The sequence below is a fragment of the Meles meles genome, chromosome 12, assembly GCF_922984935.1.
Source record: "Meles meles chromosome 12, mMelMel3.1 paternal haplotype, whole genome shotgun sequence".
Classification (NCBI taxonomy): domain Eukaryota; kingdom Metazoa; phylum Chordata; class Mammalia; order Carnivora; family Mustelidae; genus Meles; species Meles meles.
The window spans coordinates 26,722,742-26,736,525 of NC_060077.1; the positions used below are offsets into that span (position 1 = coordinate 26,722,742).

Here is a 13,784-nt window from a genome sequence, read left to right on the forward strand (position 1 = left end):
CTTACTTCCTTCTGGCTCTATCTCACCATCCACTGGCAAATGGCTTTGCCCATTGCATGGTGCCTACATTGTTCATTTCGGTCCTATCAGCTTCTAGTCTGAAAACTGGCAACTTGAGCCCAGTTCTTCCACCAAACACCTATAACTCTTGGTTCAACATGAAGCGGGGGAAGGAAGTCAAAGACAGAGGAAAGGTGGAACTGGATTTAGGCATCTGTGTTCTATTGTTACTTTAGACTACTTTCCAGCTTCTGCTTGTGGAAACAAAGCATTTGCAAGAATTCTAAACAAAGGCTTTATTTCTAAAGCTAAGGAATCCCAAGAGCAAATCCCATGAGGGCCTGGGGAGTGGGAGGACTGATGAAGTACGAGGACAAGACAGACCTCATGCTCAGTCCATAAAGCTCGGTATTGCTGAAAGGCAATCTAGTTTCTTGTGTTCCTGGAAGTAACAAGTCATGGTGGGCAGCTCCAGGCTCATAGGCAACACTCCTAATACTGAAGACTCAGGCTGTTTTTTACCCTTGTAATCAGTCACCTTGGCCTTCATCTGTGAATCAGAGAACTACCTCATTATTTGACCCTCCAGCATGAAGCCATAGTGTTGATGGCCCTACATGGACAAGTATTGAGAACTAGGGCAAATGGATTCGCGTTTGAGAAATAAAAGTTACCACTTAAGAGAGTAGGACTGAAAAACCTTCAGTCAGGAAAGGGGGCTCAAGACCATAGCTAAAGTATTCTGGTAGAATACTGTTTTCTAATGCTGTGCATACATTTAAGGTGAATAATGAAAATAATTATGAGCTGAGGAATGAGACACAAAACACAAAGTCTGTTGACAGTCTTGAGGGCAGTTTCATATGAAAAAGACTAATTAATGGATTGAATGAGAACTCTCCGGTCCTATTTTTCTTTTATAACAGGATGCTGACAGACTATTCACTTTTGCCCAAGTAAACATGGATTTGTTTGGGAGAAGCTACCATATTCATGATTACCCAATACATTGTTTTCACTGGGTGGTTTTAATCGAAGACCGTACACATTATAATCTGGTGTTAACTGCAAGGTTTCCTATAGGGTCATTCCAGCCTAAGCTGGCCCATTAGGGTCTTTAAGGCTCAAAAAAGATGGCCAGTGCTACTTCCTTCTAAATGAGATAAAGAGTTTAATTCTGAATTTTAAGAAAAATTAAAACTTCAGATCATTTCACTTAGGGAACCTACTGAACCTCATAGGTCAGCTGGCTGAAAATGAGAAGGAATGAATTCAGAAAGAAACACAAACTATGTCATTCACTTCATTCACACACTTAGCATATGCAACTTTAATCAACCAAAAGAAAAAGTCCCAAATGTACAAGTGGAAAAAATCAAATTGTTGACACAGGCTTAACTAATATCAGCTACTTTTATGTACAGCTGTATAAGTTCAAAAAAGCTATCCTATATGTATATACAAAAGTTGTTTATACACAAGTCTGTACATAGGGTCTATACATTTATTTCCTCAGAACCCTTAGGTGCCACCTCTTGGTGAAGACACCAACACTTCATTCACATATCTTACAAAAAAAGACTACTTCCAGGATTGACAACAATGTGTATCCTGTATTCAGACCATGTAGGCTCCATTCGATTGGTTAAGATCCTTCCCTCAATGCAGACCACACCAGGTGCCTGGGCTTCCCTAAATAGCTTCACAGAGTGCTCCAAAGTAAAACTCCATAAACCAACCCGCAATGAGGAAGCAGAGTCCTAATCAAGGTGCCACCATAGGTCCAGGCACAGGTGAGTCTGCCTGCCCTGTTCATTGACGATACTCCAATTCATCTACACTGATGACTTTGGCAGGCATGGAGGGCAGGGGCTGCTGTAGCACATCTGAGCCAAACCATTTGGCGAGGCCCACTGGGGAGCTGCTCCTCTGGCTGGGGCGATGCTCCAGCTGGGAGTGCACGTGGGGCAGGCCTGACCTGGTGGGCACATTCTGAGGGGTCGTCTGAACGCTGACAGCTGCTGCCTGGGAACCAGAGCCTGGAGGATGAAGAACTATGGGGATACGAAAGAAGATTATCATTCAGAGCATGTAGGGGAACATAGTTCTGTATCAGGCCTTTCCTCCCTCAAATCCTTACAAAATGCCAGAAGACAGCACCTTGGAAAGCAGAACTATTCAGAAGCCATCATAAATGACATGACCACTACTCCCCATAACAAGCAGCCCTATCACTGAAGTACTAACATTAAATTAGCTGGTGAGAGAGGGCATCTACTCTGGATACTCTTCATGATAAACCTGTCAGCCTCCTCTCTTTAAGAGGCAGAGGACAAAAAAAATGCCAAAACAGTCTGCTCTCTCACTGTCTATAGGAATAGGAGTTCCAAATCTCATAGAGGTTGGTTTACTTCATCCTAGTCTCTGGTTATCCCCTTATCCTACCCTTGCTAGGGTAAGTTAAAGAATGAATCACATAATTCATCCCCTTACTGGAAACTGGTCCAAAAGCTTGAAGCCTACTCAGGCCATCCCCAGCTCCCCTGGCCCAATCCTGAGCCTACCTGAGCGCTGTAGCTGCTGCTGCATCATTGCCAGATGCAGAGGTGTCCCAGGGCGAGGGTTTAGGAGAGGGTGGCTAGCTGCAGGTAAAGGGTAAAAGGGTTGACCCAGGATTGGGCCAGATATTCCCTGTAAATGAGTCAGGTCCATCCCAGGAGGAAGTACACCTGTTGGGCAGGGGCGGAAAAAAAAAACTGGTAAGACGTAATCTTCCTGGAAATTTTCAAGCTTTGCTGATCCACAAGTTGAACAGTGAGCAATGCTTAAGCTAGCTTCTTCATTTTTCAATAGACTAAGGGATAGTTTGGATTGGACCCCACTACCCACCAGTTAGATGGAAAAATCTAGCAACATTTTTCTAGGGATAAAAAACCTCTCAAACTAGTGCTTCATCAGTTCTGGCAACTGCTGTCATGCCAGGTCAGAAACTCACCAGCTTGGAGCAAACTTGGAAGATGCTGTGGATGTACTCCCTGGGCCAGCATCCTTTGGACCAACCCTGGGTGAAGCTGGTGAGCAGGCCGCACGATCGGGACATGGGGGACGAGGGGAACTTGGTGGATGGGGCGGAGAAAAGGTGTTCCTGGAACTGGGGATGCCAAGGTGGGTGTTTTTCTCCCAGTTGGTTTAGGTCGATAATCTTGCTCTTTGGTGTAACGGTTAGTCTGAGACAGTGGGGTAGAACATGAAGACCGCTGCAACGTTGAAAGTTTGGGATTTGTAGTGGGAGAAGAGTCCTGATCAGCACTGGGCACAGAGTTCGATGACAGCAAGTTCTCTGTAAGGACCCAGAGAATATTTTGGTATTGGCAAACTTCACCCAAACACGGCCTTCCCAACGATCCAGCAAATCTCATTTCTTAGCAAGTTTACAGTCCTTAATTGATCCCTTCAGCAGATTTAGAGGATTGTATCATAAAAACCATAATTTTTGCCTTATGAGTAGGCCTAGTCAAGGTAACAGGCGTAGTTAGGAACAGAGCTGGAACTAGACCCCAGGACTGCTAGTCTCCAAATACCTTGCTGGAACAGAGTTTATTTTTCTTACAATCCTCCCAACCCAGGAACAGCTATGGGCAAGTGAAGCTCGGTTAAGGTCTGGTTGTCTAACTTAGGCACCTTGCTCTGCTTGCCCATATGGCTGTGGTTCAGATCTGTGTGGGAACTAGTACTGTCCTAGTCAGGTGCTTGGGATTAACATGCTTTTTTTTAGCCAAAGGGGAAAATCAAATGAAAGTAAAATCATACAAATCCATCACAACAGAAATTAGAGTCTAGTGAAGGAATCTGAACTGTCTTTTAGTAGAACCAATAGGATTTCCTTTTTCCTAGAAGCTTTCTCACAGGCAAAAAGCTCTCAAACCAATACTGTAGACTTGTGTAAACCTAACTTACTAGAATCTATTTCACCACATCCTTGACAGTCCCAACTGTGCAACATTTTCTATATACTTTTTTTTAAAAGATTTTTTTAGTGAGCAAGTGAAAGAGCGTTGCACACAAACAATCAGAGGGAGAGGCAGAATCTCAAGCGGACGTCGAGCTGAGCACACAGCCGGAGCTCCATCTCATGACCCTGAGCCAGAATCAAGAGTCAGACGGTTAGCTGACTAAACCACTCAGGCTCCCCTTCCACATACTTCTACAAGGCTCTCCACACCTTATGCTTCACCCATTGCTGGATTATACTGGACACAGTCTCCACAGACTAAAGAGAACATTTCAGAAGTAAAATGGGTTGTACCACATTAATTTGCCAAATAAATGTACTAATAATTCAACTTTGAAGCCTCAATAGCATTCGAAACTAGGGGCACCTGGTGGCTCAGGTCATGATCCTAGAGTCCCAGGATGGAGCCCTGTATCCAGCTCCCTGCTCAGCAGGGAGTCTGCTTCTTCCTTTCTTTTCCTCCCACCAGTTCATGTTCTCTCTCTCTCAAATAAATAAAAATCTTAAAAAAAGATTCTAAACTAAAACTCACTCTTCTTCATACTAGCACTCATACCACTATTAGGTTGGTCAGAATTTCAGATGGCTAAGCAACTGTGAACTGGTACAGTGCTTTTCCCACTGTCAGACACCGAACTGTGGTCCAAAGCAGGCAGGGGTTTTGTGCAGGGATTTGCCAAGAATCACATCAGCTGGTGAGCACTCAAACCTGTGCTCCGTCACATACTTTCTTGGGCAGTACACACTCCAGAGCTCTCTGCATTACCTTCACTGGCCTTCTGAGTGTCGTCTTTACTGTCACCAAGAGCTGCTTTTCCAGATACTGGCTCCTCCTTGCTTTTCTCTTTGCTCTCATACATCTTACGAATCACTGAGGTAGGGGTGAAGGAAGGAGAAAGCTGCAGAGAAAAACAGTATTAGCGTGTTCTCTAAATGTCTATCCTAATCAAGCCAGGCTTAACTGGTCAAACTGCTCAACAAGCTGAAGAGTCAGTCCCCTTATTGGCTACATGTGGCAGAGAACAACTTCAACCTTCTGGTGACTAGCTGCTAGAGGAAGAGAAACAGGATGGGCCAGACAGGTGGTGCCCCAAGTACACCATCTCCTGCTCACATTGCATTTTCATCAAAACCTAGATTTAGCTCTAGCACAAAGGTAGTTAAAGCACAGAGCTTCAACCTATCCACCTGTCTGTGTCTGTGGTGATAGGGGCCTACCTATGGCAGCCCTGCTTCAACCATCTCCCTCGCCTGGAATTAGGCTGAGAACAGGGAAGAACGTGGCCAGAAGTATACCCTAGAGCAAGAGCTCTACCAGCTGGGAAAGTTCAAAGACCACCTCAGAACCTAAATTTTTCTATACTGTTAACATATCCCATCTTAACTTGGCTACCAGAAAATTCACAATTGTGTTAACAGTCTCCTCACCCCTTAGGATTCACCTTTTCGGTTCATTTGTTCCCATCTCTTCAATATCTATTTTTACTTTGATCACTGCATTGTACATGTGCCTTCTCTCATTAACCCTAACTCCTTGATAGCAGGGGACAGGGCATGAATTATGAACAGAGAACACCTTCCGGATGCTGTCTTCAGAGTTCTTGGTGCAAAGACCCACTTGGGATCTAGAAGCAGAGTAATAGTTTTTCCCCTTCTCTATCAGCTTTGATGGTGATAGAAGTTTCTGGGGGATAAAACTTAAAAAAAGTAAAAAGCTAATATATGAATGAGTCAGTTGTAAAACTAGATTTAACAACACAAATAAGCAAACTCCTTTGTCCTAGCTTTAATTCATATCACAGACCTGAATCTGTGAAGTCCCCAACATGTTTCACTGGATTCCCCATGATCCAACCCATTCACCTCTTCCATCTCACCTCCTATCTTTCACCCTACCATCCTCTACTCCCTACTCCAACTGTTCATTTGTTTGAAAATATTATATCACTTGGTATGTTTTAGTCCATACTCCTCTATCTGCTGGAACATACCTTCCCCAATGTAGGGGCTTCACTAGAATCCTGAGTTAAGACTGCATCCTGAAAGGGGAAGATCAAATAAATAAGCAGGTATGATAGACTATTAAGCCAGTTATTCCTATGAAGGCACTTAAGGATATTTTGGGGTACACGGTAATACAATATAAGCACAATCAAATGGAGAAGCCTTCACGTCATTTACAAAAGCAGAGGTCACTGACCATGCTTGTGATGGAGGCAGCGGGGGCAGGGGAAGAAGAATTCCCTCGGTGCACGGGTGCTGGTGACTTGGTCACTCGCTGTTGCCTGTGAACAAACCAAGTATCAGTTTGAGTTTCAAGCTGCAAGAACCCCAAATCCTAAAACCAAAGAATACTCAAGACCAGCGTAGGATTTGGATATCCCATTTCCCTCATCTATTTCAACTTTCCAAGCATTTATTAAGTGCCTAACATATGCAAAACCACATGCTAAGTTCTGAAGGAAGACACAAGATTAAACACGGTCCTGGGCCTTGCAAGAATTCTTGTCTAGTGGGGAGACACTAATGAGAGCAAACTAAGGCACACAGATATTAGATAACAGGAAAGTGAAATGGAAAATGAAGTAGAGAAGGAGTGACACAATACTCCTACTGAAAAGACTCCAGGAAAGCGTCTCTGGGAAGGAGCTGCATTAAACTGAGTGTGACCAATGAGAAAGCTGTAACATGGAGAACAATTCAAGCAAAAAGATCAGGTACAAGGCCTTGGGAATGTAGGGTTATCCAGGGCTGGTGTATAGTTTATTTGTAGGTTATGTCAGTGGGGCAGCTTACGAGTGAGTCTTCATTCTGTGGGCCAGGCTGTGCTCCTGAGAGTAGGGAGCAATACTGACGAGCACAGGGCCTGGTGTAGAACTGCTGCTATGTAAGACACTGCTTCAAATCAGAGCACCAAGAGTTTCAGCTATCTCAAGACCCAGGAACATGCAGCATCCCCCATTACTCCTGGTCCACAGACAAGGTTGATCCCAGGCCTCCCAAAGTTTAAAAGAATAGACTTCCCTTTACTCCCCATTCTACTCATTTTCCCTTCACTTGGAGAAAACAGGAAACAAATGATGAAGATATACAAAGGCTGAAAGAAGAATGAATTATATGAGCTCCCTGGCTAATGAGAGTTTCACTCACTTCAGCTATCAGACCTTATACCACGAGGGCCAAAGCCTTAGTGATTCTGGGAGTTCCTAAATCATAAACAGAGAAGACTCCTAAACCCATGGCTTCTTTCCAGTCTGTACCAGGTAAGCCCCACTGCTGCCACACTGTGAATCTGAGCATGACAATGAGGGAGAAACAGATCGGTAGTACTCTGGAGAGATCAGGGGGAAAACCCCAAGTCTGGTGGTTCTGCACACATACCATTTATTCCTTCTGATGAACATACTTGAGCATCCGCTATGTGCTAGACACTGGGCTAACATGTGGGAGATACAGCAATAAACGAAACAAAAAAAAATTCTCTGGCCTCATTACATTCTTTTGGTTGTAGGGTAAAGGGGTTACTATGGGGAGAAAGACCCCCCCCCAAAAAAAAAAGCAACTCAGAAGGTGGTAAGTACAATAAAAAAAATAAAGTCTGATGGGGGACACAAGTGTATACAGGGTGTTCAGGGAGGGCCTGAGAGATTGACATTTGATTTGAACAACATGAAGGCTCTGTGGACAATGACTTAGGTTCTACTTATTAGTTTCTAGGAACTTGCATTTAAAACTCTAAGTTTCTGTATCTGTAAAATGCAGTTATTTATACCATCTCCCTCACAGGGTTGTTACCAAAAGCACATAAAGTTCCGGATATCAAAAGCGCTTTCAAGGTCAATAAATCAAGTCAATGAGTTAATGAGAAACCATGTTACAGAGAGAAATACAGTGAGGGGCTCAGCAGACCAGTCCTGAGCTCTCTGTTTAGGCTGAGGGCTACTATATATAGATAGAATACTTATGTAAGAATACAGGGTACTTACTGGTTTCAATGTTTTCTGAAAGTGTCAACATATAAAACCAGCTGAAGCAAAACAACGAGACACTGGTACGACAATTTTAAGAATCACATAAAAATAAAAGTACTTTTTAACTACCAAGTATGCTGTATGGGCAGGACTTAATGTTCAGGGATAAAAATATTGGTGATAAAACTGAAAAAATTAAAGTGGTATTTACTTTTAAGTTTATTTATTTTTTTTTTTAAGTAATCTGTACGCCCGACGTGGGGCGCATACTTATAACTTGGAAATCAAGAATTTGCAAGCTCTTCTGATTGAGCCGGCCAGGCACCCCGGTATTTACTTTTAAAGGCTGGATGGAATCAGAGAGGGAAGAGGTATTACCTGGAGAAGACATATAGGGAGCTTCTGGGTAGCTAACAAAGGAGTCTGTCTTGTAATAAGCTACACATTTGTTTAGTGCAGTTTTCTGTTTTATTTTATAACAAAAAAAGAACGGTATTGTTGTCCCTTTCCCCTAATTTATTGTTCATATTACTACTTACTGCAATTATTGGAAGAAAGAGGAGACTGAAATAATAATCACTTGTTTTTAGCTTTGATCAACAAACCCATTAGCTCTGACCAACAAATAATGGATCAGAAAACCTGTATCAAAGGACAGTTTGGTAACTCAACAAGGACTGTAGGGAAGGAAGCTAGGGGGAGTTTTACTTTTCATTATCTTGTAACAACAAATAAGAGCTATGCCCACTAGCTACATTTGTAACAACGATTCCTTTAAATCAAGAATATAAATAAAATTCTGTAGAATGAAAAGTCTATGCCCCTGCAGAATTCTGTCGTTTCACTTCCTCTACAGCACATCTGGAGATGGAATTCTCACCATATATTGTACAAACCTATCAGTGTGTGTCACAGAATTTCACTGTGGATAATGAATTGCTTATCTGTGGAAAAGTGATTTGCAAATTCCCACAAGGGTAGGCTTAGTTAGTAAACTTACCTGTTTCTGAATCCATCTCTGGTTCTGTCCACCTGGGGTTTGCCAAAACCAGGCTGGTAGAAGTTGGCTGCCTGCACTGCAAGGTCATGTGGCAGGGCCAGCCCCTCCAAAGCTGCCTGTTGCAATTCTAGCTGGCTCATCTGCTGAACAAGGCAGTAGAGGAAGATCAGCAGAAAAATGAGGACAGTCCATGCACTTTCTATGGAGGCTCTCTTCACTTTCAGAAAGGTATGTTTAAGCAGCAGCTGAAAGGGGGCACTGCAAATCTGACTAAATTATGCTGCCATTCTCTGAACAGGACTTTATTTTTTTTTTAAAGATTTATTTATTTATTTGATAGAGATCACAAGTAAGCAGAAAGGCAGGCAGGGACAGGGCAGGGGGAAGCAGGCTCCCCACTGAGCAGAGAGCCCGACTCAGGGCTTGATCCCAGGACTCTGAGATCATGACCTGAGCTGAAGGCAGAGGCTTAACCCACTGAGCCACCCAGGCACCCCTGAACAGGATTTTAATGAAGTATGACTTTAATTGTTCACCAATCTTCTAGCCTTTACTGAGCTCAAATTGTAGTTCAAAACCGCTTCCAGGCATTGCAACGATTCTCCAACCCACAGTCAATAATAAGGTTGAAAAGCAAGCAAGTAACTTAGAGAAAAAGCTCAGACAGACCTGGGCCGTGACGGGGCTCATGGGCTTGCGCATGCCTTGGAATGGATCTCCGAGTAGCTGCTGTGGTCCTGGTGTGAAACCTGATGGGAAAGTTGTGTACCAGTGTCAAGAGAGCACACATCCATGAGAGAAGCATCAGCACGACTGCACGCGGCTGCTTGTTTAACGTCATCTCTTTCAGGCAAGTACTGACTCCTGGGCTGGTCATGCTCCTGTTCTTCTGTGCCTCCACACTGGGCTATGTGGACCCTAATCAGAGTACTTAATGACCAAAACTGTTGGTATATTCATCTAAGCCACTAAGCTGTCAGCTTTGTCCCTTTTAGAGCTGAGACCTCTATTTGAGAAAAAAGTGCTTTTCTAGTTGGTGATTTGGCTCATTATCACGGAGCCAGCTGGTAACTAGAGTAGAGTCCAGGGCTTTGAGGCTTATACTCTTTCTGTTCTAACTAACTGGGGAAGGAACAGGACAAAAACTTACTCTCAAGGTATGACTGGCAGCAGCCTGAAGTGGTCCAGGGTGACGGAACACTTGAGATTTTGCGCAACACTCATGTTAAGATAGCTTTTAGCCACAAGACCTCACAGTTGATTATGTACCAACTTCATTAAATTGGTGGAGAGCCACTACCCTGACTTCTACTCTAACAAGGAAAAACCAATTAACTTATTTGAATTCCCAAAATAAGGAATAAGACTAAAAAGCTGGATCCAATTTATACAATTTTCATCAGTCTTAGAAGAAAGAACTATGAGTGTATTTATCTAGAAGGGCAGCCAGATAAATTCTCTTCTAATTTTGTGCCTCACCATCCCCCCCAAAAGGCATAATAAATTCACTTATTTCTTTGTAAACTCTTCAGGGATGCCCATGAAGAAGACTCTGCAAGTTCTAGGGGACAAGTATAACCTTTGTGGGAGGCTGGGGGAGAAAGGGCAGACATCTATGCACAAAGGATTTACCAATTGGTGATGGTATTCTAGGACGAAGGTAGTCTGCCGAGGCTGCTCGTGTCTGAAACACCTGTGACAAGGGAGGAGAGGGTGCTCTTTGCCCCAGTAAAGATGTTGTAGGCTCCAAACTCCCCATAAGGCCACTCAGAAGATTGGAAGAAGCAGGTCTCTGAACTGGCGGACCCAGAAGTTCCTAAGGGCAAAAAAAAGTCATCCTTGTGAACAAACCTCATTCTTCCTCCTAGTCAGAGGCTGTGTATTATGGATTAACTTTTGGAAGCCAACGATGAATCTCCCTCATGCTCCACTGAAGGACTTGACACATGTACATGCAACACATTTCTGTCACTGTGCAGCTAGCAACATTTGCTTTAAATTAGTGCACAAATATAGGTTAGACACTTCCAATTTCCATAGAAATTGCAAACCTGTAAGCTGGAAATCAAGGGCTTACTTTGTCATCTTCAACCACCTCCCCACCCCACAATGAGATTAAAAGCAACACAGAACTGTGTCAGGTAGCAACACTGTATCCTCGATTGCCAGGCCACATGGATCCTTCTCTAAGGCCCAAAGCTGGACAACTACACAAAACCGGTTCAAGGGACTAGGGTTCAGGACTCCGAGGCCTTGGTATAAGATGGTGAAGTACCTGCAGGATGTTCTTAGGGACAGGCTGGCCTGGAATCTCAGCAGGGGACATCAAATGGCTTTCAAGGTTTCGCTAAAAAAGTCAAAGGAAAACTGGTTTTAACCTTCTTACACACTTAACTTACAGGTTCATTAGGGACCACAAGAAAGCATTAAAAACTCCCCAGGGAGTTGGCACTTAAGCAGAATGATATCTAAGGCACAGAAAACTAACTTAGATCCACTTGCTCAACTTGCTCATTACATAGTCCCAAAGATCTGGAAATGGAAAGAATCTTCACATGTACATGCAAAGTCCACTCAGAGACTCTCAGATGGTGTTTCCTCCCTGTGGTAACCCTACTGCATTTCACTGTTTCTAACACTGTGACCAAAAGAAGGGAGAAAGAATATGGTGAAATACAGGAGCACTTTGTAAGAAGCCATAATTTGTAGATTTTAATTTTCAAGGCAACCTTTGTTACCCATTATCTTTGAAAAAAGATTTACAGATCACAGATCAGTAGTTTTTAAAAACCTAGTAAACAACATGAAAGTTTGGTTGGAATTGTTGTATTTCAGAGTTTCACATTTCAGGAAATTTTAACTTTACTTTTAAACAAGCTGTTCCAAAATGGCTCTCATATACAGGGCAAAATTCAGACCCTCCACTCTTTGTTCTTTCAGTGAAGCAGCAGTTATCCCACTGACATCACCTCCTGCACTCAGGACGTCCTTGTGCCCATTTAGCTTTGCCTGAAGTGCTTTCTCTGGTACAGCTTCCCTCTACTAGGTGAAGGTGCAGAGGTCCACAGCAGTGTCCTCAGGCATGACAAGAGCCCAAAGATAGACCAGTCTTTTATTGTTGGTTCAGAATTGGGATTTTTTCTTTCTTTTTTTTTTTTTTTTTAAGTAGTCTCTGTATCTAGCATGGAGCCCAACTCCAGGCTGAACTCAGGACTCTGAGATCAAGAGTCAGATGCTCAAACAACTGAGCCATCCAGGCATCCCTAACTGTAGATGCTTTTAGTAAGAGATCTCGAGAGTCATTTAATTCCATCTAACAAAAATGGGCAACTTTACACCACACATGTGGCTTACTATATTTGGAAGACAGAGCCTCTATATTCAGTTTGAAATGGAGTTTAGATTGAAGCTAAAAGATGGCGGCAGATCAGAAGTAGTATACATCACACATACAGCCATAGTAATTGAAGACTTGATTTTGGATTTTGGATAAGACCATAACTTGACAACATGCAAATTAAGCAATATTTTGCGATAATACCTGGTGTGCTTATTACATTACTTTCCTTGTTGCTTTCTTTCCTAGGTTAGTGTTACTTTTTGTGTAGCAACTTGAATTATATCATCCATCCCTTTACACAGGTGTCTAAGGCTCCCTCCCTTGTCCAGAGGGACATTTTTCAGGTTTCAGAGCACAGGGTCAACTACATCAATATCAAGCCCTGGCCTCATACCTGAAACAAAATGTTCAAAACATCAGGTAAACTACTAAATCCCCCTGCTCCCACTTTTTACTCATTCACACTAAAAGAAGCTACTTACAAGATTGGATACTTATACATAGCTTGGGTCCAATCACCAAGACCCAAATGAACACGAAGAAAGGACAGTTTGCAATCTTTTAATCTAGTCCTCATTCGAAAAGATGTATATCTAATAATTCATTGTATGGAAATAACTCTTAAGTAATTTATTATGACAACGGTTTAAGAGAAACATTCCCCTATAACTGGCAGGGTATGGTCAGATTCAAAGAAATAAGTCTGCCTGAGATGCCTCCTTTCAGAGGTAGAGTCAGTCCTGGCGATAAGGCCAGGAATAACGGCACCTCTGTTGGAATCTAATGCCAGCTTCTGGTCAGATAAAAAACACCAGTTTCCTTCCCTTGGTACAAGGCACAGTGAATCATGAAAAACTACTGATATCATGACCAACTTGTAGTTCCCAGAAAAGATGATGTCAGGAGAAAACAAGAGGCAAAATTCAATTAAATAAATTTGCTGCAGCTGAGCAACAAGAAGAAATCTATGTTTATGTTTTTATTATTCAGGTTTGTCCGGCATCCTCTATCACCTTTATTATCAAGGGATAGCAATACTGACACACAGATCATGGCGGAGAGCCACCGCTAATGTGTTATGACAAAGACCAGTATGTGCTATGCACCTGCGTTTACTGACCTACAGTCACGACATGCACAACCCAAATTCGTGCCCCAAAATATTTTTATGAGTCACAGCTTTTTCTATTTAGTAAGTTGACAGAATGCAATGGTCTTGAAAAATCCATCTTGGACATTTTACAAATGATATGTACAACTGCCAACTGCCTAATCAAGAAAGCAGGTAATTCCAGGTATACAGGGGTGATTAAAATATGTGAAAAGAAAGACTCTCCTATAAAAACGTGGTGAGTTATTTTGGCTTAAGTAGCTGAATAAACAAAAAACTTCTGGAGTACATCCAAGAAATATTTTTAAATATTTTTTCCAACCCCCCCCCCCACCTTTCTTTTTTAGCAG

The 13,784-nt window shown here is 42.6% G+C and overlaps 1 protein-coding gene and 1 long non-coding RNA gene across 5 annotated transcripts in view; one reads left to right on the forward strand and one right to left on the reverse strand.

The window, feature by feature from the left end:
- Positions 1-1,297: 1,297 nt before the first annotated feature.
- EIF4ENIF1 (eukaryotic translation initiation factor 4E nuclear import factor 1) overlaps positions 1,298-13,784 on the reverse strand; it is a 44,966-nt gene continuing 32,479 nt past the window's right edge. For 2 of the 4 annotated variants that reach the window (XM_046024147.1, XM_046024148.1), the window contains exons 11-19: positions 11,259-11,330; positions 10,616-10,799; positions 9,653-9,732; positions 8,984-9,126; positions 6,213-6,297; positions 4,779-4,911; positions 2,996-3,340; positions 2,565-2,729; positions 1,298-2,054 (exon numbers count right to left, since the gene is read on the reverse strand). In XM_046024147.1, the coding sequence (XP_045880103.1) occupies positions 1,813-2,054; positions 2,565-2,729; positions 2,996-3,340; positions 4,779-4,911; positions 6,213-6,297; positions 8,984-9,126; positions 9,653-9,732; positions 10,616-10,799; positions 11,259-11,330 (1,449 nt within the window). In that variant the 3' untranslated portion in view covers positions 1,298-1,812. The remainder of the gene's footprint in view (positions 2,055-2,564; positions 2,730-2,995; positions 3,341-4,778; positions 4,912-6,212; positions 6,298-8,983; positions 9,127-9,652; positions 9,733-10,615; positions 10,800-11,258; positions 11,331-13,784) is intronic. The other 2 variants (XM_046024149.1, XM_046024150.1) reach the window with 2 other exon arrangements.
- Positions 2,937-4,343, forward strand: LOC123953794. The gene is made up of 2 exons (XR_006820973.1): positions 2,937-3,074; positions 4,028-4,343. It is a non-coding gene; the product is annotated as an uncharacterized LOC123953794 (long non-coding RNA).